The 22,699-nt window shown below is 36.6% G+C and overlaps 3 protein-coding genes across 4 annotated transcripts; 1 reads left to right on the forward strand and 2 right to left on the reverse strand.

Annotated features, from left to right (window-relative positions):
* Positions 1-90: 90 nt before the first annotated feature.
* tmem182a (transmembrane protein 182a) lies at positions 91-4,378 on the reverse strand. 2 transcript variants are annotated; one of them, XM_047814532.1, is made up of 5 exons: positions 3,547-3,695; positions 2,955-3,081; positions 1,946-2,044; positions 1,645-1,782; positions 91-1,466 (listed from the first exon to the last, which is right to left on the reverse strand). In XM_047814532.1, exons 1-5 carry the CDS (start codon positions 3,631-3,633, stop codon positions 1,243-1,245), a joined length of 675 nt encoding a protein of 224 aa, XP_047670488.1. In that variant the 5' UTR covers positions 3,634-3,695; the 3' UTR covers positions 91-1,242. The 2 variants fall into 2 exon arrangements, with proteins under 2 accessions (XP_047670488.1, XP_027020589.1); XM_027164788.2 differs by lacking the exon at positions 3,547-3,695 and adding an exon at positions 4,056-4,378 and having other exon boundaries at positions 97-1,466.
* A 3,667-nt stretch (positions 4,379-8,045) lies between these two features.
* Positions 8,046-16,272, forward strand: mfsd9 (major facilitator superfamily domain containing 9). Its single transcript, XM_027164815.2, has 7 exons — positions 8,046-8,200; positions 10,129-10,216; positions 11,193-11,236; positions 12,234-12,363; positions 12,999-13,208; positions 13,430-14,204; positions 15,863-16,272. The coding sequence occupies exons 1-7, from the start codon at positions 8,117-8,119 to the stop codon at positions 16,065-16,067; spliced, it is 1,536 nt and encodes a 511-aa protein (XP_027020616.1). The 5' UTR covers positions 8,046-8,116; the 3' UTR covers positions 16,068-16,272.
* A 1,102-nt stretch (positions 16,273-17,374) lies between these two features.
* Positions 17,375-22,653, reverse strand: slc9a2 (solute carrier family 9 member 2). Its single transcript, XM_027164814.2, has 7 exons — positions 22,119-22,653; positions 20,976-21,439; positions 19,743-19,993; positions 19,402-19,619; positions 18,418-18,617; positions 18,062-18,151; positions 17,375-17,885 (listed from the first exon to the last, which is right to left on the reverse strand). Exons 1-7 carry the CDS (start codon positions 22,375-22,377, stop codon positions 17,805-17,807), a joined length of 1,563 nt encoding a protein of 520 aa, XP_027020615.1. The 5' UTR covers positions 22,378-22,653; the 3' UTR covers positions 17,375-17,804.
* Between the last annotated feature and the right edge of the window lie 46 nt (positions 22,654-22,699).

Here is a 22,699-nt window from a genome sequence, read left to right on the forward strand (position 1 = left end):
TGTCATTTTAGCTTCAGTTTTATTCATTCATTTAAAATAACACTTTTTGAAATATGATCTTACAGCAATATTAAATATTATTTACAAAGAACAAATTTAAGCTTAAGCTTAAATTAAGCTTGAGATGAAAAGGTTCCACTCATCTGGAAATCATGAAAAAACTAAGAACATTAAACATCTTAGTCGTATAATAAGTGTCATAACCTTTAGGGCTAGTAGAAAAATAAGCTTTAAAATGAAAACAAAAAATTACACACATGCAAGACACGAAAATATTCCTAATAAATGTTTGAAACCAACTAACGTCTTCATAATTAGCATGGAGATACATATTCTAGGAAATGTACAGAAATTTCTACATAGTTTTTTTATAATCCACAATACCAGTCAAAAGGATGATTGAGTATATATTTAATTGTCTTTGGGACATTTAGTAAAGCCTGATAGAAACTAATATATATGACCAAACTAAAAAGTGAACTAGTTGACATGCTCACTTGTCTGTAACTGGCTGAATCAAAAAGTGATATTTGTTTATATCTAGACAAGTAGTTTTTAAATTACTCAGTTTGTTTCCTCAGACAAATAATTTTCATTTCTAATTTAACAAGTGCTCTGACTACTTCAAGGGTTCAAAAGAAGTGAAGCTTGCTCATGATCCGTCAAGGGTGTGTGAATGCTTTTAAGAATTTATGGACTCTATCTACCTCCATATATTATTTCGCAATGCTAATATCTTCTTGATTGTACTTAGAAAATAGTACAAATGAAGAATAACTATCTATGAGCTCTCTATATGTGTCCCACCCTTTGACCAGTAGTGTAAATCATAAAAGTAGCAGAGAATTTTAAAGAAAACTGTAAGATCATCCTATACATGTGGAAGGATGGCCCCACACCCACACACATCAAGTGATCCCATATCATCCCTAATCTAGTAGCACAATATAACAGGGTTACAGTACTCAATTTATAACAATGTTGGAGATAGTCTGGCAAGAAAAAAAAAGCCTACTGGTAAAGTAATTTTCCCAAACCTATTGCCCATATCTGCCATTTTCCTCCAATGAAAACATGCATATGAATAAATTTCTCTGAATCCCGCACTGTCAGGATAGAGAACCTCCCCCTCTAGCAAAGAATACAAAGATGTTAACAAGTATTAATTCTATACACTCACTGCAATATAGTTATAATCTAGGACACAAACAAATGCCTGTCTTCTAGACATTAAGATGCTTATTAATAATGCTTCTTCAGTGCCCGTCCAATCAGGAGAAAGAGCAGGCCAGAGAGTATGGAGAAGAACACGCCCACTGGGGCGAACATAAAGGAAAGGCCATATGTAATATTCAGCTGAAGGCTTGGACAACCGTGACTTTTTTGGTACTCTACATACAAACCCACCATATCCATCACCTCCAACCAGATGACAGACAGCACAGTGGCAAGAAGGATGAAGACACCTAAGAGGATGAGGCGGAATAGCAGAGTCAGGCAAATTGCAGGACGCAATGGGGGAATTTTTAGAGATTTATCGCCATTTCTATAATGAAATAAAAAATATGGAGGTTTTTCTTTTTGAGAACAGATGCATAAAACGGTATACAAAAATGTACTATGGTAGTACAATACTTAGCTCACCAGCTATGAGGTAGAGGCTACCACCTGCTTTATACAGGCAGGAATTGGTGAATGGTGCAGCACAGATTATGATGAAGCCACCCAAGATGACTGCGACCACACCCAACAGCATGAAAACACTCCAGAAGCCTCTGTAGACTACACAACACACCAACTAGTTGCTACTGAAATATACTTGCACATAACTGCATATGCATAAGATAATAAAGAAAAACTACATTAGTATTTCTAGCAATCACTTGTGTCACATTTATCAAAATAAATGTGATCAGTACAATTCACTGTCCTTAACGTTACTTACTGATGGCAGACTCGTAAGTGGTTGCATTGTGGGTCTGTTCAGAGACAGGGAAGGGAAACAGGTAGGATTGCATGCACTCCTTGGAGTGTGGCTGGTTTGCTTTGGGAAAAGGCACAAAAACATGTACAATTAGTTTTCATGGTCAGTGTGCTGTAAATGACTCAAAATGGCATTTTATTTGACACATTTCTTCACAATTCTATAGTATAAATGAAGAATAACAAATATACTGTCTTAACAATCTTTCACTTTATTGAACCTCTCTATATACAATGCTATAGTCAGTCATGAACTACTCATGTGTGTATCATTCAGATTAACAGGCTTTAAACATAAAATCAGTAATCAGCTTTCTTCACTCACTGTTTTCTTGCTAACTCTTGTAGATTGTTTTACGTATAATGCAGTCTGCATTACCATTCCTTTTTTTTCTCTGCGTAACCATACTTTTTTTTTTAAATGAACATTGTAGCAGCAAAATGTTTCAGCACAGTAAAAGAAAAAATAATTTAATTTCCTAACTGTAGATTATTTTGTCTCATTGTTGTTATTGACACATATTATAACCCTGTAGCGAAGGTCATTTACTAATTTCTCTGCTGACAATATAACCATGTTAACCAAATGAGCAGACAACAATTAAGAATTAATTAAGCAATTAATCAGTAATACATTTAATACAGATACTGCATCAATGTAAAATTATAAAAATACTACTAGTGCTGGCTATAATAAAGAAGCAGCCAAATTTTATTCTATCACAGTGATCAGAACTGATGTCAGTAGAAAAAATAAAACTAGAAAATAAATGATCACTATAATTCCCACTGTTATGTTTTGGCATGTGCAATGGAAACACACTGTTTATTAAGCAACCTATGCAGAGTATATGCTCGAAAAGTGACACCGATATTAACAGCAAAACTGGTTAACTATTACATATAACCTCACACCTACATTATGATTACTAAAAGCTTGATTAACTTTCAGCCTAGAAAGTTTAGCTTACTGAACCAGAACTTCAAAATGATGTCCTCATCCCCTCTTCCTTTAAATGAGCAGCGCCAGAAAAAGCCCTCATGGTGAAAGGTGGAGTTTCCTTCGTCTGCAGTTGGGTTCACCATCGAATGCCCATGCTGTGGAAGCACAGAACGGAGGTCTAAGGTCAAAGGGCAAGTTTGCTATGCATTTTGATGCATGTATGAATGTGAGTGTGTGTTTGTTTGGACGTTATATGATTACAAAACAGCTGGCATGCTACAATTTTATGCTAAAAGCATATCCACTAGTATTACTGAAATCACCATTAAAGGATACCTTTAATGAACTCAAGTAGTAGACATTAAGACATGTTCATTGTGTATCAATATGAAATATACAATAAAATAATTGCATATCATAATAATGTTCAACCGACACCAGAACTGTTATTTAAACCTACTGAAGTCACATAGTAAAAGTGATTTTCCATAAAAATCTAACAGATATCTAAGGAAGACCACCAGTTGATTGTAATTAAAGGAGTATAGCCATGACTAAAATATCATAACTTACACTGGGAAATTTACAGAAGGCTCTGGTCAGTGTAGAACAGTACTCACCATTTGGAAATGACTGCCCATGTGTGTGACTTCCATGAATAGATTTGACATAAGAGTGTAGACATTGCAGTGAGATTCCAGTTTCATTGCCCATCATTAAGTCTGGTATAATGCTCTAGCATGTGATATTCTATCCTTGTTGGGATCCTTATCCGCTATTTAACCACTGTAAATAGTGATCTGATATGTAACCATACCCAGCTCTAAATTGAAATATACAATGATGCAATCTAGAACTTACTAAAAAAAGGAAATACTGAATTGTTGATTAATCTTCATAAAGTAATTTAAAGGTCAGTGAGGTATAGTTTAGACTTGAGGTTCTAATTACTACACCTTGTAGAGTGTGTCTATGTAATAAACAATATAAATAGCAAACAAACTAGCCTTAATGTCATTAAAAACCCAAATTGCACTGAGTTGTTAGAAATATACATGTTTTATTTGATTGTTGTAATACCTCTTTAAATATAAATATCATTAAAACACCAACTCATCCTTCCACCAACCTCTGAAATATCCGAATTTGGTTTGCAAGTCTCCAAAGCCAAGAGCCAATAATCTGTACCAAATGACAGGAGGATGAAGACTGTCCCCAAGGCACCAAATAGTCCAGCAAAAAACAGTGCTACACTCCACTTCATGGTTAAATCCCTTTCTTTTCTCCCTCTTAGTAAATATATGTTAGTCTTCTGGAACTGGTGTAAATGGAGCTCCTTGGATTTGTTCTTTAGGAAGTGCCGGCAAACAAGAGTGTTTGGCGTGAGAATAGGGAGCAAAGAAAAAATGGAGAGGGATCCAGAAGTATAGAAATTTTCATGTGGACCATCCCCTTGTACTATTTTTGAACTGCTGATTGAAGATGCCTGCTGTCTCTCTCAGAGGTGTGGTCTGGCTATGGGAAATATATTGGGGAGGGAGTTGGCATGGCCCAAAATATCTCCTGCAAACTGAAGACCGCTTCTTAAGACAAGATAGTTAGTAGTGAGATGAGTGAGAATAAAGACACCAGAGCTTGGCATTCCTGCTATCTTCTTGTTGTCATCACCACTCCTTACAGAACAGTAGGTGCATAGTTGTGAAAATTAAATATGTCCACATATTCCGGTCCTACTGTAGGCTCGCAACTGCATTACGAGAAGCTGTTAGAGGTGCATGGACCTACAGTATTCATTAAAACATTTGTTCAGGCAATTTCATTTAATAATTTTTCTACAAATTTTGTCTTGCAGTATCTTCTGTCTTAAAATGCCTGGTTTCAACTTTAATTGGTCTCTAAAAAGTCCATTTTCTGTAGAGTGGGGCATTTAACAGAGAGCAGAGAAACCAGCTATCAATTAGCACTGTGCTGTGAGTGGAGATCAGAGACGCAGTGTTGTCCTTATAAACACATTTTAATACTTCTTCTGCTTCAAGTACACAGACAGATGCAAGACACTTATATGTGTGAACTTCCTTATTTACCATATAATGCACTATATTGGTGGCATCAGTAATTTTACAGTACTGAGAATTTTTTTTGATTCATCATGTTTTAAATCCAGTCTACAATTGATCAACACACCACACCACTAAATTACCACAATGAATAAAGATGGGTTAACACTTTAAAGTTATGTATGGATCCTTGAGACTGGTTTATGTGAACTCAAATATATTCACCAAACACAAAGCAAAAAGATTAAAAGCATTAAATGTAGCCTTTCATTCAAGGAAAACCAAGTGATCTGAGCTCTTAAACCTCTGGCCATGGATAGATGTCCTGATGTCCTACCACTGGCATTAGTTTGGAGACTTTTAATGAAACCCTGAAGATCTCTTATATATTTTCTTACCATAAGGGTCTTATTTGATCATCTGGCTCTCCAAATGTTCATGCAGTATAGTATACCTTTTTTATATTTTTACTCTTAAGTGAAATATACCTGCTAAGATCTTTCTCTCTCTCTCTCTCTCTCTCTCTCTCTCTCTCTCTCTCTCTCTCTCTCTCTCTCTCTCTCTCTCTCTCTCTCACACACACACACACACACACACACACACACACACACAGAGAGAGAGAGAGAGAGAGAGAGAGAGAGAGAGAGAGAGAGAGAGAGAGAGAGAGAGAGAGAGAGAGAGAGAGAGAGGACAACCAGCACAATGTATAAAGAGAGAGAGCAGTTTAGTCTTGAATATCAACATATGGGATTTCAATAAAAACTATGTTAATGCAAAGTAAGTCATTTTACAAAAAAAAAGACAATATGTGGAAAATAGGAAGATGCATTTTAGCCAATAATCTGTAAAAACTAATGCTTGTTTTATGATGTATGAATAATTATTATATATCCATGTCTACATGACATCTCACAATGCATATCAAAGCTTAAGGTGAATGAGCATCAGGGTCAGTATTCATAAAAAATCTTATTGTAAAGTTTCTATTAGTGATAAAAAAAAAAGTCCTCTTAAAAGTCCACGTCACTACTTTTTTCAACACTTTTTGACCTTATGAGCTTTTTAAATTTTTAAGACATTTTATGAATAGCTTTTATATTTACTAGGATCTTTCTTTAATATTAAGGGGAAACGCCCACATTTCTACAATGACGTCATTAGGAGCAACTTTTTGCACTTAGAATTTCCATTACGGTCCCTGGTTATTTTACCCCAAAAAACACTACATCCCGTCTTATTTTTCCTTCTACAGCAACTGAAATTGCAGTATTTTATTAATTGTTTCCTTTTTTACTATAATATTAATTTTACTTTAGATAATACATTTAAAGGTTTTATTTTAAGCTGTTTTACGTAAACATTTTATATTTATATACAAATATTTGCAGTTGAAAGCAATACTAATAAAACTTTCTACAACAAATTAATTAGCGGGTAAATAATAGATTTAAAAGGATAAAAGTTTCTTAATTTACTGATTCATATTAGTGATGCATGCAAATCCAAGACCAAAAAAAATCAAGACAACATATTACAACTTCCAAGTAAATCAGACATACTTGCGTATAAATGTTTTAATAATGCATTTCATTTTAATTCAAATTTGCTCAAGCTGAAACATTTAAATACATATAAATGCATAATTAATAGTGTTACATAACCATACATTATTATTATTATTATTATTATTATTATTATTATTATTATTATTATTATTATTATTTGCTGTTGCTGTTGTTTTTGTTGTTGTTATTGTTATTATTATTGTTGTTGTTGTTGTTGTTGTTGTTTTTGTTTTTGTTTTTGTTATTATTACATTTTTCACAAATCAGTCGTCTCCGGCATTTTCTTCTCTTGTTCATGACAGGTGGCGCGCAGATATGATATACATTACCGCCACCTAGTGATTGGGTTATAAAACTGACGCAGTACTGTAGAGTAAATAGTATTTATTTACAGTATTTACAGTATTTATAGTACTGTAATTATAGTACTGTACAGGATTAACAGTATAATTTAAAAAAAATATTGTGTCACAAAGCATCCACAATATTAAAGCTAAAATTCACAGCGTTAATAACACATTCTCATCTGCTAAACAGCTCAAGTCTTATTATAGTGGGTGCATTTTATTAACGAAAAATCACAAAAAAGACACAAAAAAATGTATATACGGAAAATCAAATAAACCAAAACCATCAGCAATAAATAAAGTCTGACTCGATTAATGAATTCTTTTTATTTCTTTTTTCTAATTGTTTTTATTGTAGAAAAAATAAATAATAATAATAATAATAATAATAATAATAATAATAATAATAATAATAATAATAATAATAATAATAATAAAGGGTGCGTTTAGGAAGCAAAGAAATGAAGTGCGAAAGATAAGAATAAATGTAAGAAGATATATTAATTAGAAGCAAAATAGAAAATATTCAAAACAAAGTTGAAAGCTAGATAGTAAGTGATGTTTAATAAACGAGCAGAAACAGAACCTAAAACAAACAGGTAAAGACAATTAAGACTCTAATAATATTAATGACAAATGATATGCAATTTACAAAATGTACAATAAATAACAGGATCACGATTAAATCTGCCTATTATCATAATTGTTGTAGTATTTATTATTATTATTATTATTATTATTATTATTATTATTATTATTATTATTATTATTAATCACTTTGAGAGAAATTTATTTATGAGATAGTTTTTCTGTCCAACATTACAACCATAGATATCTATACATCTATGTATATATCTATAACTAAAACAAGGAATTTAAATGTGGCGCGTGTAAATGATGACGCAATGCGTGGACTGTACCATGATGAGGATGGACCGTCTTCCTACTAATATTTCCTCAGAGGTCTCGCCGGCTTAATTGAACGATAAAATATATACTATCAGATACGTATATATATTCATAGCTATTAATTACACATAATACAAACAGTGATAATTAATGAAAAAAACGATTAACATGAAGAGCGATTGTATTTGTGTATATCTCCCCCTCCCCCCGGAAGCTTGGTCTGATCCTGGTTGTGACGCTACACGTGTTTTTGTAAAGACAGAAACGCTGCTGCAGCTTCCGTGTGAACTGCAGTGGGCTGTGAGTGGAAGAATGAAACACTCTGAATGTAATCATTTTCACGAATCTAAGAGACCTGCGTGGATTATAAAATGCATATACATGGTTGGGTTTATGGTGAGTAAGCTTTGTTTATTTAAGTGAAAGCTTTATATTGGTGGAGATGTTTATACGTGGAGATCACTGGTCAAGGGCGGCATAATACTGATAGGTCGATAGTTGTGGGGTCTAACATGTGGTAGCTTAGTGGTTAAGGTGTTGGGCTACCAATCAGTGCTGGACTATCAATCAGAAGGTTGTGAGTTCGAATCCCAGGTTCATTGGACTGCCACTGTTGGGCCCCTGAGCAAGGCCCTGAACTCTCAATTGCTCCGGTGAATAAAATGAGATAAAAATCTAAAATTGTATTTTATTTGTCACATACACATACATACAGAGTACAACATGCAGTCAAATGCTTTTTATGTCTGTCCGGTATTCAAGCATAAAAAGGCATAGAATTAAGGATTAAAAATAAAACCAAAAGGTAAATAAATATAAAAAAAAAGGATAAACTATATAAAATATGAACATATATGTATATACATAAATTAAAATGAAAAATTAAAATGATTTTGTGATTGTCCTTACAGTGTCCATGTGCAGTATGGTGCTTATAAAGTGCCACTGTGCTGTACAGAGTTAAAGTGTCATAGTGCAATAAAAGGTTGTGCAGAAAAAAAAATTTAAGATGGCAGGAGAGTTCCAGTACTAGATCCTGGGTGTTTCCTGGTTTAAACTCTGAATGGCCTGCGGGAAGAAGCTTCTCCTCATTCTCTCTGTGTTTGCTTTCAAGGAGTGGAAGCATTTCCCTGAACACAACAAAGAAAAGAGTCCATTGTTGGGATGGCTGAGATCCTTTACAATCTTCCTGGCCCTGGTCCAGCACTATGTGCTGTAGATGTCCTGCAGGTCAGGGAGCTCGGTGTGGATGGTACGTTCAGCTGACGCACCACCCTGGTGGTGCAGGTGTAGGAAGTCTTAGCCTTAGCACCTGAGAGGGTAGTTTGAAGTCCCTTAAGCGTCTCAGGTGGTACAGGCGCTGCCGGGCCTTCTTCACCACGGTGTTGATGTGACAGGACCAAGACAGGTCCTGTGTGATGGCGTACTGCTGATAGGTCAAGAGTTGTGGGATCCAACATTGTTGGGATTTGAGGGATGTGGTAGCCTAGTGTTGGGCTACCAATCAGAAGGTTGTGAGTTTGATTCCCACATCCACCAGATTGCCACTGCTGGGCCCCTGAGCAAGGCCCTTAACCCTCAATTGCTCAGTTGTATAAAATGAAATAAAAATGTAAGTTGCTCTGGATAAGATCGTCTGCTATATGCTGTAAATAAAACTTCCATAGAAGCTTCCAGTCAGTATCTGTGAACTACCTGTGAGTACCTGTGATGAAGGTGATCCATCTGGATTTTCTACATTCCTGCCTCTAATCTGCGGTGTGATGTGTTCTCACGCTCACTTATACAGTTTAAAGCAGAAACAACAGTATTTGCTCTAAATTAACCTAGGCGTGGTAGCTTAGTGGTTAAGACGTTGGATTACTAATCAGAAGGTCATGAGTTCAAATGGTTCATCAAGCTGCCACTGCTGGGCCCCTGAGCAAGGCCCTTATACCTCAATCGCTCAGTTGTATAAATTAAAAGAAGTGTCACTCTGGATAAGGGTGTCTGCTAAATGCCATAAATGTAAATTAAGATCTTTAATGAAAATGACTAAATGTGTGGTGTGACTTCATTTGAGTTCTTGTTAGCCCAATTTTTATTGTGAGCTAGTTGTTGAAATTTTGACAGAGTGTGTGAAGTTGCATTGTGTCCTTCTTTACTATCTTTGGATCCCATAATGAAACATGTTATTGTGTCTATAACGAATAATGGAATAGTGAAGGAATAATGAAACATGGTATAAAAATACACGGCGGAATAAGGATTGCAACTGTCATTGTTATTGGTGTATTTCCGTACATGCACACTCAACACTGTTTTTTTTTTTAATTTTCTTGCAGGACCTCTTTGGGGTCAGTATGATCATCCCTCTACTGAGTCATCACGTGAAGGCATTAGGAGCAAGCCCGATAGTCTCTGGAGTAGTGGGTAAGCTTCTATGGCTTCGTAGACAGTAAGATTTATACATTTAAACATTTAACATTCTGCTGGGAAGCAGTTCTTAGGGACACATTGCCAACTGAAATAGTATGGACATTTATTATAACCACAAGATTTCCAGCTCTTATATCAGTCCAATCCTACGTAACATCAATACGGTAAATATATAAATTCATGGTCACATGTGATTCTGTGCAGTCTTGTGAGCACATTAGAGACAACAAGCAGACAGTTAACTGGTAATCATATGACTAGAGTCTGGTATAAATATCTAAATTGGCCCAGACAGAAATTGTAAAACAAAATAACTTTTTCACTGTCAAGTGTTGCTGCTCTTCAGTGTCACTGATATCCATCGATCTTGGTGTTAAAACCTAATATTCACTACTGTACGTTATTTAACCATTTCAAATACACATGCAAATGTTTACTTGGCTTGGCACATCCGTTCATTCGTCCACTTTCTGTACACTACTTATAATACACAGGGTCATGGGGAACCTGGAATCTATTCCAGGGGACTCAGGGACAACCCATCACAGGGCACAATTGCACACACATGTTCACACACTACAAACAATTTATAGATGCCAGGTGAGTCTTTGGTCTGGGGGAGGAAACCGGAGTATCTGGAAGAAACCCCCAAAGCACAGGGAAAATGTACAAACTCCACACACACACAGAGTGAAGACAGGAATCAAACCCTCAACCCTGGAGGTGTGAAGCACACACGATAATCACGGCCACGTTTCACTCCTTCAAACAGGAGTAAAGGGGGACTAAATCTGGAATAGAATGTTTAAAAAAAAATCACATCTAGGTGAGATGGGATTGTGTCCACAAACTTATGGCCATAAAGTGTATGAACCAGCTATGACCAAGTTGTAATGATACAGTAGACAAAGTTGAAATAAATGTTAGGTTTCAGAGTTAACCAAGCCATTCTCTCCTGTTTGTATTGCAGGATCCACATATGGTGTTTTACAGCTTTTCTCCAGCACTTTAGTAGTAAGTAAAGAATCTTATTCTCTAACAAAATATTATTCTTCCTGCTCTATCGTAAACTTTCATGTACAAAACACTAGGAAAAGTTTTACTGTACACTCATTATACATGTTAATGAGTCACCTTCTTCACGGTTATGGAGTATATAAAAAATATAGAATAGTGTTGTTATTATCATAACACGGATCCTCAAGAAACAGAAATTGCTAACAAGCAAAGAGCATGTTAATGTAACACAAGCGTTCATTATCTTGTCCCTACTTTAAATTGGTTTAAAACTGCAGGGTCATGAGACAAAAATTAGGATGAGAAGGAGGTGCTTGTTTAGTTTTTTTTTTTTTTTTTGGATGCTAAGCATAGAGTGGAACAACCAAAGCTCTGTTCTTCCCTAATTTATTTGGCCTGTAATTGCATTTAGTTTGGCATGTTGTGTATGCTTGGGTCCTGTATTGTATGTGTTAATAGCACTAGTCTGAAAACTGAGCTGTGAAATGTCTCAAGCTGAAAAAAATTTGACCGCTTCATTGACTCCCGGCTTGAACTCCAGCTTGCATTAATCGTGGTCTGGATTAAACAAAGAATATCAGGCATTAAAACAATGCATCTCCTGATTAACTCTTCTTAATTACCTTCTGTTTTGGGACACCTACTGTATGTTCAGCATTAAATTTCTTTGTCATGCCACAATGGCAAATGGTAAAATAACGACAATATATTTAAATAAGTTTTTTCCCCACACAAATGTTTATATTTTCAAAGTCAATAGTGATATCAAACCGAATTTTGCTCTCTCAGACAACACAAACGCTCGTACATAAGCATCTAAAAGCACTAAGGAGGAAGAAACATTTCACTCTGAAAGCCAATAGTGTCCTGACTCGTTTTATATCAGACTTATGCCAATAAAATAATAGATTTGTTCATACTGAAGGTACTGGTAAAAAGATTTAAAAGATATATTGTCACATTTTCTTATGTTCTTTGTTGCTTGTAATGGCAGGGTAGCTGGAGTGATGTAGTGGGGAGGCGCTCTTCTTTACTTACGTGCCTTCTGCTCAGTGCATTCGGATACGGCCTTCTGGGGATGTCCACCTCTATTGCCCTGTTTGTGCTGGCCCGAATTCCTGTGGGTATGTTATTGAGATTTGTTGCATTTATAAATCTGAGATGAGAAGTAATTTCTTATTTGATGTAGTACATACAGGACTGGGCATAACAGTTGTCTTCTTTATTTGTTTATTATACGGTTTGTATATTTATTTAATGTCTGTAAAAAAAAAAAAAAAAAAAAGGTGCATTTTAGATTTGCAAGCTTTCACATCAATTTAATTCCATTTTGTGTATTATTAAAGATAACAGCATATTAATTAATTGAACTTTTCAGATAAAAGGCATTAAGTTTGTTTGGGACCTGTAGAAACTCTTATAAGAACTGAATCTGCAAAATCGTGGCTTACTTATTTATTTGTTTGTTTTTTGTTTGTTTGTTTGTTTTGTTTAGTATTTGCTTGCCTATTTGTTTACATTTTCACAGTCACTTTTATACGCTTAAAGAAATAGTTATTTTCCTCCTTGAATATGACGAGTATTAAAACCCTGTGAAATGCTTGATGGACCAGGTTTTCTTCAATTTTTCATTCTATAAATTCCTTTTCAAACTGAACTTGTTATCTGAATTTAGTTGACTTTATGTATTACAAACCAATCATGCAGGCTCACTTCCAATATGTATTTATCAGTGATATGTATTTAATTGTCTCCACAGGGCTTTTTAAACACTCCTTGTCCATTTGCCGAGCTCTCCTGTCAGATATCGTGTCAGAGACTGAGCGCCCTCTGGTGATGGGTCATTTCAATGCAGCTTCCAGTGTGGGATTCATCCTGGGCCCAGTGGTAGGAGGCTACCTTACTGAACACGAGGGAGGATTTTATATGTCCTCCTTTGTCTGTGCTGTTATCTTCCTCCTTAATGCAGGTGCACTAGATTTTATTATGTAAAACAAAAGTAAAAATAAATGTCAGTCTACCAAATCTACTTGTATTGAAATTTAAATGTAAAGCTCATTTATCACAAATGCAACCAGACAAAGTACTAAATGTATGTGTTGTTATTTGTGTATACATGCACTTAATTTCTGGTTGAAAGGGTTTTCGACTGTGTGGGACTTATTTAGACTGTTTTGTTGTCATTCTCAGGTTTGGTTTGGATGTTACCATGGACTGAGATTCAAAATCAACATTTAACTGCTAACAGTAACGGTAAAAACAGACAGACGTATGACCGGCTGGGAAACTGCGATGCAAACCATCATGGTTGTTCCGTGTCTTCGAAAACCCATAGTTCTGCTGGATCTCTGTGCAAGGACTGGGGTAATATGGCTCTACTCCAGCTGACTTCAGTAGGAGCACAAATCCGCATTGTGGCCTCTTCTGACCTGTGGGATGTGTTCCTGGTGCGCCTACTAATGGCGCTGGCAATCATGCTTTATCACAGTAACTTCTCTCTGGCCATGGAAGAGCGCTTTGATTTGAAACCCAAAGTGACAGGGTACATGATCAGCTACAGTAGCATGCTGGGTGCACTGGCTGGGTGCCTGGTGGGCCCCATGACTCGTCTGTACAGAGGCAATATGTCTGCTCTGCTGCTGCACTCCACAGCCTTCACATGCACATTGATCTTCCTGTATGCCTCAGCAGGCAGCGTCTGGAACGTGCTGCTCTCCTCCACGTTCTTTGCCGTCTCTACCAGCGTGGGCCGCACCTGCATTACAGACCTGGAGCTGCAGCATGGAGGCAGTGTGAAGGCCAGTGGAACCTTAATCGGTGCGGGCCAGTCAGTGACGGCAGTGGGGCGCATTTTGGCACCGCTGCTCTCCGGTCTGACTCAGGAAATAAGCCCATGTGGTCCACCAAGTCTCGGGGTGCTGCTGGCTCTCTCAGCTCTGGTGCTAGTGCTTGTCAGGACCCCAAGGTGGGCTAAGATGAAGTGCAAGAAAGCCAAAGAGTGATTGAACAGAGGTTCAAACATACAAAGATTTAAGAGAATAAGGTAGATTTTGCTGGCAGCTGTTGAAGTTGGCATTTATCTGACTATGGAATCAATAGGTTTCTGGAAGTTGTGATCTAAGTCAAACTGGTTTGCTGTTAGTGTAGTTGCAACAGATATGACTGGCAATAGTCACTTGTGCCACCATACAGTACATAAACTAGGAGGGCCTGCCAAAGCAAATGGAGACACTGAGACTGATTCATGTCTGATAAAAGTATTTACAGAATTTGTTTTTAGGGTTTATTTTGAGGGCTGGTCATGTAAAAGACAAAAGTTGATTTTTACTAGCAGAAAATTGTTGTGTTAATATATGTATTATCCAGAAATAGTATTGTGGTGCATCAGCTAGTGTTGCTGCCTCCTAGCACCCCCCCAGGGTCCCTGGTTTTTTCTTGAGCTCAGGTTATAATCTTTGTGAAATTCCACACCATCTCCAAATGTCATGTTGATTCCCTCTTGGATCCTCCTACCTCTAAAAACATGCTTGTGCATTTTACCAGACGATAAACTGGCATCCCATCCAGGGTGTATTCCAGTGTCCAGATCCAGCATGAATCTGACAAGGATTATTCAGTTACTGAAGATTAATAGATGAATGAACATCGTCAGAGTACAATACAGAGTATTACAATGTTTAAAGTAGTACCTAATCATAAGTTAAGCTGAATAATTTAGGATCATGCACCCTTTTTTTACGGTTTTGCTATTTATAGAAATATTTGCAGAACCATACTGCAGATACCATATAAATAACTTACCCTGTGCATGTTTAGTTATTAAACACCAGGCAAAAGGAAAAGAAACTAATGATGTAAAGAAAGATGATGAATGATAATGAATCACTGATGCAGCGGTTGGTGCACTGACTTAGTCAGTGGTCTAATTTTTATTAGGATGTTCCACATCATACTGTACCATACAGGAAAATGTTTAAAAAAAAAAAACAACTTGTCACATTTAAAAACACACTAAAATGATCTGTTAATATGGACAATCAATCAAAATGTATTATATTGTTTAGATTGGTATCGAATAATTATAGTCCGTGGCTTCATTCATTAAAGTGCATGGTCACTTTGATTTTAAATTATTGATTGCAATTTGATTGTAAATCATGGATTAAACTGTCATGTCAAAGTACATGTAAAATTTGAGCATTTTAGCAACCTTATCATTATTTCTACTAAGTAGCCTGCTGAGTGCACTAGTACTGGTAAGTAGTAAGAAAATAGCAATATTGTTAATAATTAAAAGTTTTCTATCTGATTTTGACTGCTTTATTTAAAAAAAGTGCAATGTTTTTACAATACAGTGGCTTTAAAACTTTTAACATATTAAAAATGAATATTGATGCTGCCGACCCTGAAGTGAATAACAACACTGAATCAAGTCCTGTAATGTTTTTAACAAGGCTGAAATCACATGTAAAGGGATTTTGATCCACTCCTTCATGCAGAACATTTTAAGCTATGTTCTACTGTTAGGATTGTGCATTTGAACTTCAGTCTTCAGTTCAGATCTCAGATAGAAATGGTTATTCCAAAAGACAGATTTTGTGCTTTGTTAACTATTTCCTCCAGCGTGGCTTTCACTTTGGCCGACCTTGTCGATCCTGTGGCTTCAACTGAGGTCTCCGTAGCAGAGGGTTTCTTGCCTCACCGCTGCCTTGCTCCGGAGGCTCTGGGCTCCATATCGCCGGGGAAGATACGATTTGCTGTCCTTCTCCCTCGTGCTCAGAGTCTCTGGTCCTGTTTTGAGAGTGCCGCTGTGGAGCTGAGTGCCTGAAAGAAGCGGAGCCGGAGCTCAGGGTTGATAAGCCATACCCCTTCTGCTCTTCATTTACCTCATCTACTGTGGCCTCCTTAAAGGGCTCCAGCCTCCTCAGAGATGTCGCTGGCATGGAGGGGGTACGGAAAGGCTGTCTAGATCTGGGCCTGGCTGAAGGGTAGCTAGGTTTTATCACAATGTCAGCATCACCTGGAAAAATACAGGTATAGCTATAGTTGACTACACAACAAAGGCTTGACAAGAATGATTAAGATACTATTAATGTTACAATGAAACTAAGTTTGACACAAGAGTTCAAAAACTGGATACAGTAAAAATACACACACAAATAGTGTGTATATATAATATGTATGTACTGTATGTATGTATATGTTTATATACAGAGAGAGGCAGACAGAGAGACTAACAGAAAAAAGACGAGAGAGAGAGATTGTACAGTACTCACCATTTCTGTTTAGCCTTTCTGTAGCAAATTGAGAGTTGAGACTCTGACCAACAGGAAGAGAAAAATATTTTGGAGCCTCCTAGAAGAGCAGAGAGGGAGAAAATGTGGGTACTTCTGAAGGAAATAACTAATAAGCGCAATACGACCGTACAGGAGCAGTAAGAATATGTTGTGTAACTGAATTAAATCAATATTTGTTACCACGCTTTGGCGTCTTCTATGTCGAAGACTGCGTCGGATGCTGGCGTGTCGCCTCATTAGTATCTCTCTGTCTCTACTTTCATTAGGGAGGGCATGTTTATTGGTGTAGGACACCGTCTGAAAGAGTAAAACAATCGCAAGATGACAAAAGTCACCGCAATACCTGAAACTTAAAAGAATGTCAATCCTTTCACCACTCCACAGTGGCTAAGTTCCACATGTTAAACTCACCCGTTCTCTGATCTTATACATGTTCTTTGACAGAATATCATGCATGCCGGTCAGGTCTGTCGTTAACAATGTATTTTTCGGTTTAGCGAACTTGTCCTCCTTACTACAAAACATACCAGAGGTAAAACATTACTGTAGCTATACAGCTGTACTTCAGCCTTGGCGTATGAAATTTAAAGTCAAAATTATGCTCATATGAGGCATCACTATGCAAAGTGGTTAACTTTTAATAATAATAAAGAAGCTGACATACTCTAATAATACGATTTGTTCTGCGTTGATGCCACCAGATACCGTGTCCAATATCTCCATAGCATTTTGTAGCTCCAGTTTTTTATAAAGGGCCACGATGCTCGACTCAGCCCGGTCATCACGGATCAAAATCTTACGAAGGAAGCGGTTATTAAACCTCATAAACCTAACAGAAAAACAAGCTATATTTCACCTTAAGTTGGTCATGAGTAAGAACTCGCATGCAAAATATCATTAAATCCATGTACTTACATTTTGAGAGAACATCATTGGAAGCTAAGCAAAAATATATGATGCTCTTTTACATAAGAAAATAAATGTCATACAAACTATATCTGACTCTTATCTAAAAATGAATAGATATATTGGAAAAACTAAACAAATGTAAGTAACAGAGACAATAAAGAGTGTCACAAAAGCATATGTACTAACAAAAACATATGTACTATCCCTAACCATACTGTAATTCAATGAAAATCAAATAAGCATCATTAAGAAACTGCTTCAGTCCAAGCCTTACAGACTTATACAGTCATACAGTTATTTGCGACCCATGCTTTAGCATGTATTTCTTGTAATACAACGTCATCTCTCAGTCAGGTGTCTCATGTATACCTGTCTTTTAATGTGTGATGATTCCAGTGTCCACAGAGATCCTCTATCCCTGCAGTGGTGTGTTCCATCAGCTGAAAGAAAGAGTAGCGTGATTATGACTATTATCTTTATTTCTTAGATGCACATGTATGTATTAATTAGTATTGTATTGTATAATGAATCTTTGGACTACATCATGTTCGAGTGTCAAAATCATTTAATTCCACACCAAGAAAATGGACCAGAATGTTCATATCTGATTACACACCCTTTTGTGAATCTCAACATTAATGGTGCAGAGATCCCGGTTTGTTTTTCTGACATTCATCAGTTCAATAATTGGCCTTATACTGATACCCTAGGAGAAAAAGCATGTAATTCAAACAAAAGCTTAAAATAAAGTTGAAGCATATTCTTGCATTACAATATAGTATTCTTCATTGATATATTTTAATAGAACATTACACACAGTTTTCTAACACTAAAGCATTCAAAACTGCATGTAGTAATAAGTGTTATAGTAATATTTACATTAGTATTACGTAATACTTACATTAACATTTATTCTGATAAATAAAGAACCATTGCTCATTGTTAATCAATTATAACTAATTCCAGTATTACCTGGACAAAGACTGTGAAGATAATGATGGTAATGCTGGTGGTGATGAAAAGCTTTTTACGAAGAATAGTATCTGGTAGGGTGAAAACTAAGGCAAATGTTATAGCTCCTCTAAGGCCACTATAAGCCAGACCAAACTGGTCTTTGAAGTTGAAGGGGATGGTGCGAAAGGGGTTAATTATCTGTGTCAATACCAGGATACCTAGAAGACAAGAGGTATTTAATCAGCTAATCAGATTGTACTGACTGATCATTTATCTGATTTTTCTACAACAAATGTAATCAAACTTACGTACTGTAATATAATGTACTACACTAACATGCTTTGGGGAAAGTTGGCATGTTTGTTTTGTACAATGGTATTAGAATGGCTTGTTCCGGGTGTAAAAATGTCTTAAAAATATGCACTCACTGTTCATCATTCTTGTAGTTATCGGATTGGTAAACATTCACATACTCTACAGGTGCAAAAAGTGAATGTTTAAAAAAATCTTTGTCTGGTTTTGGACAGTTTTGGACAGATTATAGCCTCAGATCTTAGTTCTTGACTGACAAGAATGGAAACCAGTGTGGTCTGTGTCCCTTGAGGCTTGGTGTGATAGGCATTATAAGATGCTTTTCTGCTCACCACAACTGTAAAGAGTAGTTATTTTATGTTATTCTCCACTCAAAGCAGCCTGGACGCTCTCCTGTGACCTCTGTCAACAGTTCGGTGTTTCTCTCTGATGAACCACAAGCTCACTAGATGTTTTTTCTGTGTGAATGCTAGAGAATGCTTTTATGCATTGCACTGCTGTCACATGATTGCACAAATAAGTGGGTGTACGGGTGTTCCTAATAAAGTGATCCTTAAGCATATGTTGACAAAAGTTTGGACACGTATATATTTATACCATTTGGTATCAGTCTTATCCTGTAAATGAATCTACTCCTGTTCAGTGTGTTAATAAATCATGTCACACATAAACAGAAATGTTATCTCTCACCTAGAGTCCTCCAGAGTTGGGCAAAGAACAGAGTAAATAGGACATAACCCCAGTTCCACTCGTGGTCTGTAGTTACGGTAACAACACCCAGGAAGAAGAAGATAAGTGTCTCTGTCACTGTGCCAAGCATTTTGATGGTGTGCCTAATAGTGGTGCAGGAGCGCTGGGACACATTTTCTTCCACATAGTACTTCATGGTCAAGGCACAGGTCACAATGCTGTAACAGTACATCCATTAGGTTCTGGTAAAAGGATACACTCTATACGTTGTACTGTCACTGGGAAAATGTTTCATTTCAGTTCTTGTATTTGAGTTTTTATTTGCACAGGAGATTACTCACGCCATTATGCTGGAGATGGATAACAGCTCAGCCAGCAGGTAGGAGAGGTAGCTATACATGAAAATGAAGAGAGGCTCAATCTCTCTGACCTTCCATGTAAAGCGTGTAGTAAAAGAGGCCACAAAGCCAAAAAACAAGCCAAAGAGAATTCCTCCAAGGCCTACCACAAAAAAACGTGCCACAGCCAGAAACACATCTGCCACATCCAGCACTGGCAAAATCGCTACATGATTAAAGAGATTATATAGTACCTGAAACACAAGCATTGCAAGGGTCATTTATATAGCAGACATCATCACATACTGGCAATCCACTTTTATACAAAAACATATTCAGTACTCTGATAACGACAACACGGCAAGGCTAAAATATAGTTGATGTACTATGGAGTGGCAAACCAATAATATTCCGTATAATAACATGCTGCTAGCTCTACTGTCCTATCTTGGATACTGTACAACAATTGTTAAAGAGCATACACCAAGTACAATTATTAATTTAAACAAAGTTAGCAAATAGGTTTTGGTTAATAAGTTTAAAAGTTCTAAGTTGTCTGTATCAAAAGGCATTTTTTTCTGGCCTGATAGCAGGAAGTTTTACTCTCCTTCCTTTTGCCTTTGTTTCTCTGTTCCCAGGGACTGGCCACACCTGCTCTTACATGATCAAATGTTTGCACTTTTTGTCTGGAGCTCTACAGAAAACAAAAGATTTGCTAACAGATACTGGGCCATGTTTGGCTATTGAACAAACCACAATTTAATTTTTAGTTTCATAGTTTTGCTGCACAATTTTTAAAAAACTTAAAAAAACCTAAAAAAAAAAATAAATATATTTTATCTAGAAAGGTTATTTAGAAAGGTTAGAAGGTTAGAAAGGTTAAGCTGATATAAAATAAATAAATAAATAGATAGATAGATAAATAAATAAACATTAGCAGAGGTTTTTGTGAGATAACTTACTATATCAGATTACGATAAGCTAATACAACAACGTCTATGCATTAGCCAACAGGAAATTTCCATACTTAAACTAAAACCTGTACAGAAAAATGTAAGCTCAGTAAGGGGTGTATTTTTTTCACAAAGCTAATAATAAGTTCCTGACAGGGCAGTTGAAGCCGAGATGTCATTCGCAAAATACGTTATAGAACCAAACCAATAAGAAATCTAAACACAGACTGTTCTATTATCAGAGGCTCTCACATTTTATACATCTATGAATCGTCTCACTTACCACAGTGACAGCATCATTAAATAAGGATTCGCCAAACGCTACAATGTAAAGCTGCTCATGGATGTTGACATCCTCAAACACAGTAAGCACTGCCACAGGGTCCACAGCTGCAATGATGGAGGCAAACAGCAGGTTTTCTTGCAGGGTGATATCCTGAACTCCAAAGGCCTGAATCTGGCATATACCGAAAAGAGAGATGCCGATGCCAATGGAGTTCCACAAGGTCCCCACAACAGAAAACCACATCACCGTCCCCATATTCTCAAAAAAGGCGCGAGTGGGCATGAAATAAGCCGAATCCAAAACGATAGGTGGCAACATGTAGAGGAAGAAGACACTGGAGGTGAGGACAGCTGGGGGCTCCTCGTGTACAGAGTGCATGATACCTCCCACTATAAGCCCAACAGCAATCAGCAAACAGGTCTCTGGTATCCATATGGTGATTTTATGATACACATGGAAACCTGTTTTAAAAAGAGAAGAGTGAGAGCTTCATCCTGGTCAGGGTTGCAGATATTGTACTGGACTATAACCAAAGAATGAGATGAGATAGGAACACATTGTGGATGAGACACCAGTCCATCACAGGACACTATGCACACAAATTCACAGCTATGGACAATTTATAATAGGCTTCCTATCTGCATGTTTTGGGGAAGTAAGAAGAAGGTTTCAAAGACATAGTGAGAGCAAATAATGCACAATACCATATACACAATAATATACACAAACCATAGCAGTTATTTTAGACCACTTACATGCTGAATTTTGTAATTAGCCACAACAAGACCGAGAAAAAAAATAGTGATTACTGAAGCTGTACATATAGATATATATAGAAAGAGAGAGAGAGAGAGAGAGAGAGAGAGAGAGAGAGAGAGAGAGAGAGAGACACTGTATGTATATATCTTATGATGTATGATATTACTAATTAATAATAGTGACCATGTATCAATGTGTCTAACAAACACACCAATAAACCTTTTTCATTTATATACAGTGAGAGTCATAACCCTAGACTCAATGTAGAGTACAGTTTAGTATACAGAGGTACAGTATTATAGTATACCTGCCTGTGACTAACTCTTTATCAGCTGTGATTAGTTTTTAAGGACTCTGTGGAGGACACGTGTGTTTGCTTACCTATTTTCGCAAATGAAGCAAGTAACACCCATAATGTAATCTCGAACGGAATCTGAATACGAGGGTAATTTACAACAAACATGGGTAAGGTAGTTTTCTCTGGTTCGGGAACCGACGCAGGATTGTGAGGTGGACGCTGAGATGGAGCTTTACTCGTTGTTGTTGTTATTAAAGAAACCTCGACAGCGCTCAGCAATTCTAGCAGTGACCATGATATTAAAAATATAAACATTGTTTTCTGGTTAAGGAAAAAAGACATTTTTTCACTCTGGATGAAAAAAAAATAAAGAAAGAAAATCTAAATGTATAGATTATAATCTTCTCTAACAGTTGATGTCTGAGTCCAGATGATCAGTGGAAGTAAGAAAATAAGCAAAAATGAAAAACATCATTAAAAATAAAATAATTAAAAATATTCAGAAATGAAATAGAATTCCATCACAAGCCTGTGTTGTCAAGGTCTATGACTGGTTCCTCCACAAAACTTTCCATGTCTGTAGGTTTCTCTGTGTCTGTGCGAAAGCCTGTAACTCACCTGTCGGGTTTTACCTGTTTATACACACCTGCTGCAGTGCGGACTG

The sequence above is a fragment of the Tachysurus fulvidraco genome, chromosome 6 (assembly GCF_022655615.1).
Source record: "Tachysurus fulvidraco isolate hzauxx_2018 chromosome 6, HZAU_PFXX_2.0, whole genome shotgun sequence".
Taxonomy (NCBI): Eukaryota; Metazoa; Chordata; class Actinopteri; order Siluriformes; family Bagridae; genus Tachysurus; species Tachysurus fulvidraco.

Excerpts from the sequence above, each read along its gene's own strand:
- tmem182a (XM_027164788.2), bottom strand. The coding sequence starts at position 4,190 with ATGAAGTGGAGTGTAGCACTGTTTTTTGCTGGACTATTTGGTGCCTTG. Across the intron at positions 1,783-1,945 it reads CACTTACGAGTCTGCCATCA|TCTACAGAGGCTTCTGGAGT; the intron begins GTAAGTAACGTT and ends TGTGTTGTGTAG. Across the intron at positions 1,467-1,644 it reads TAGCCTCTACCTCATAGCTG|GTGTCTTCATCCTTCTTGCC; the intron begins GTGAGCTAAGTA and ends TCATCCTCTTAG.
- mfsd9 (XM_027164815.2), top strand. The coding sequence starts at position 8,117 with ATGAAACACTCTGAATGTAATCATTTTCACGAATCTAAGAGACCTGCG. Across the intron at positions 11,237-12,233 it reads TTTTCTCCAGCACTTTAGTA|GGTAGCTGGAGTGATGTAGT; the intron begins GTAAGTAAAGAA and ends TTGTAATGGCAG. Across the intron at positions 12,364-12,998 it reads GCTGGCCCGAATTCCTGTGG|GGCTTTTTAAACACTCCTTG; the intron begins GTATGTTATTGA and ends TTGTCTCCACAG.
- slc9a2 (XM_027164814.2), bottom strand. The coding sequence starts at position 22,377 with ATGTCTTTTTTCCTTAACCAGAAAACAATGTTTATATTTTTAATATCA. Across the intron at positions 19,620-19,742 it reads TCCATCTCCAGCATAATGGC|CATTGTGACCTGTGCCTTGA; the intron begins GTGAGTAATCTC and ends GTACTGTTACAG. Across the intron at positions 18,618-19,401 it reads CCAACTCTGGAGGACTCTAG|GTATCCTGGTATTGACACAG; the intron begins GTGAGAGATAAC and ends CTTGTCTTCTAG.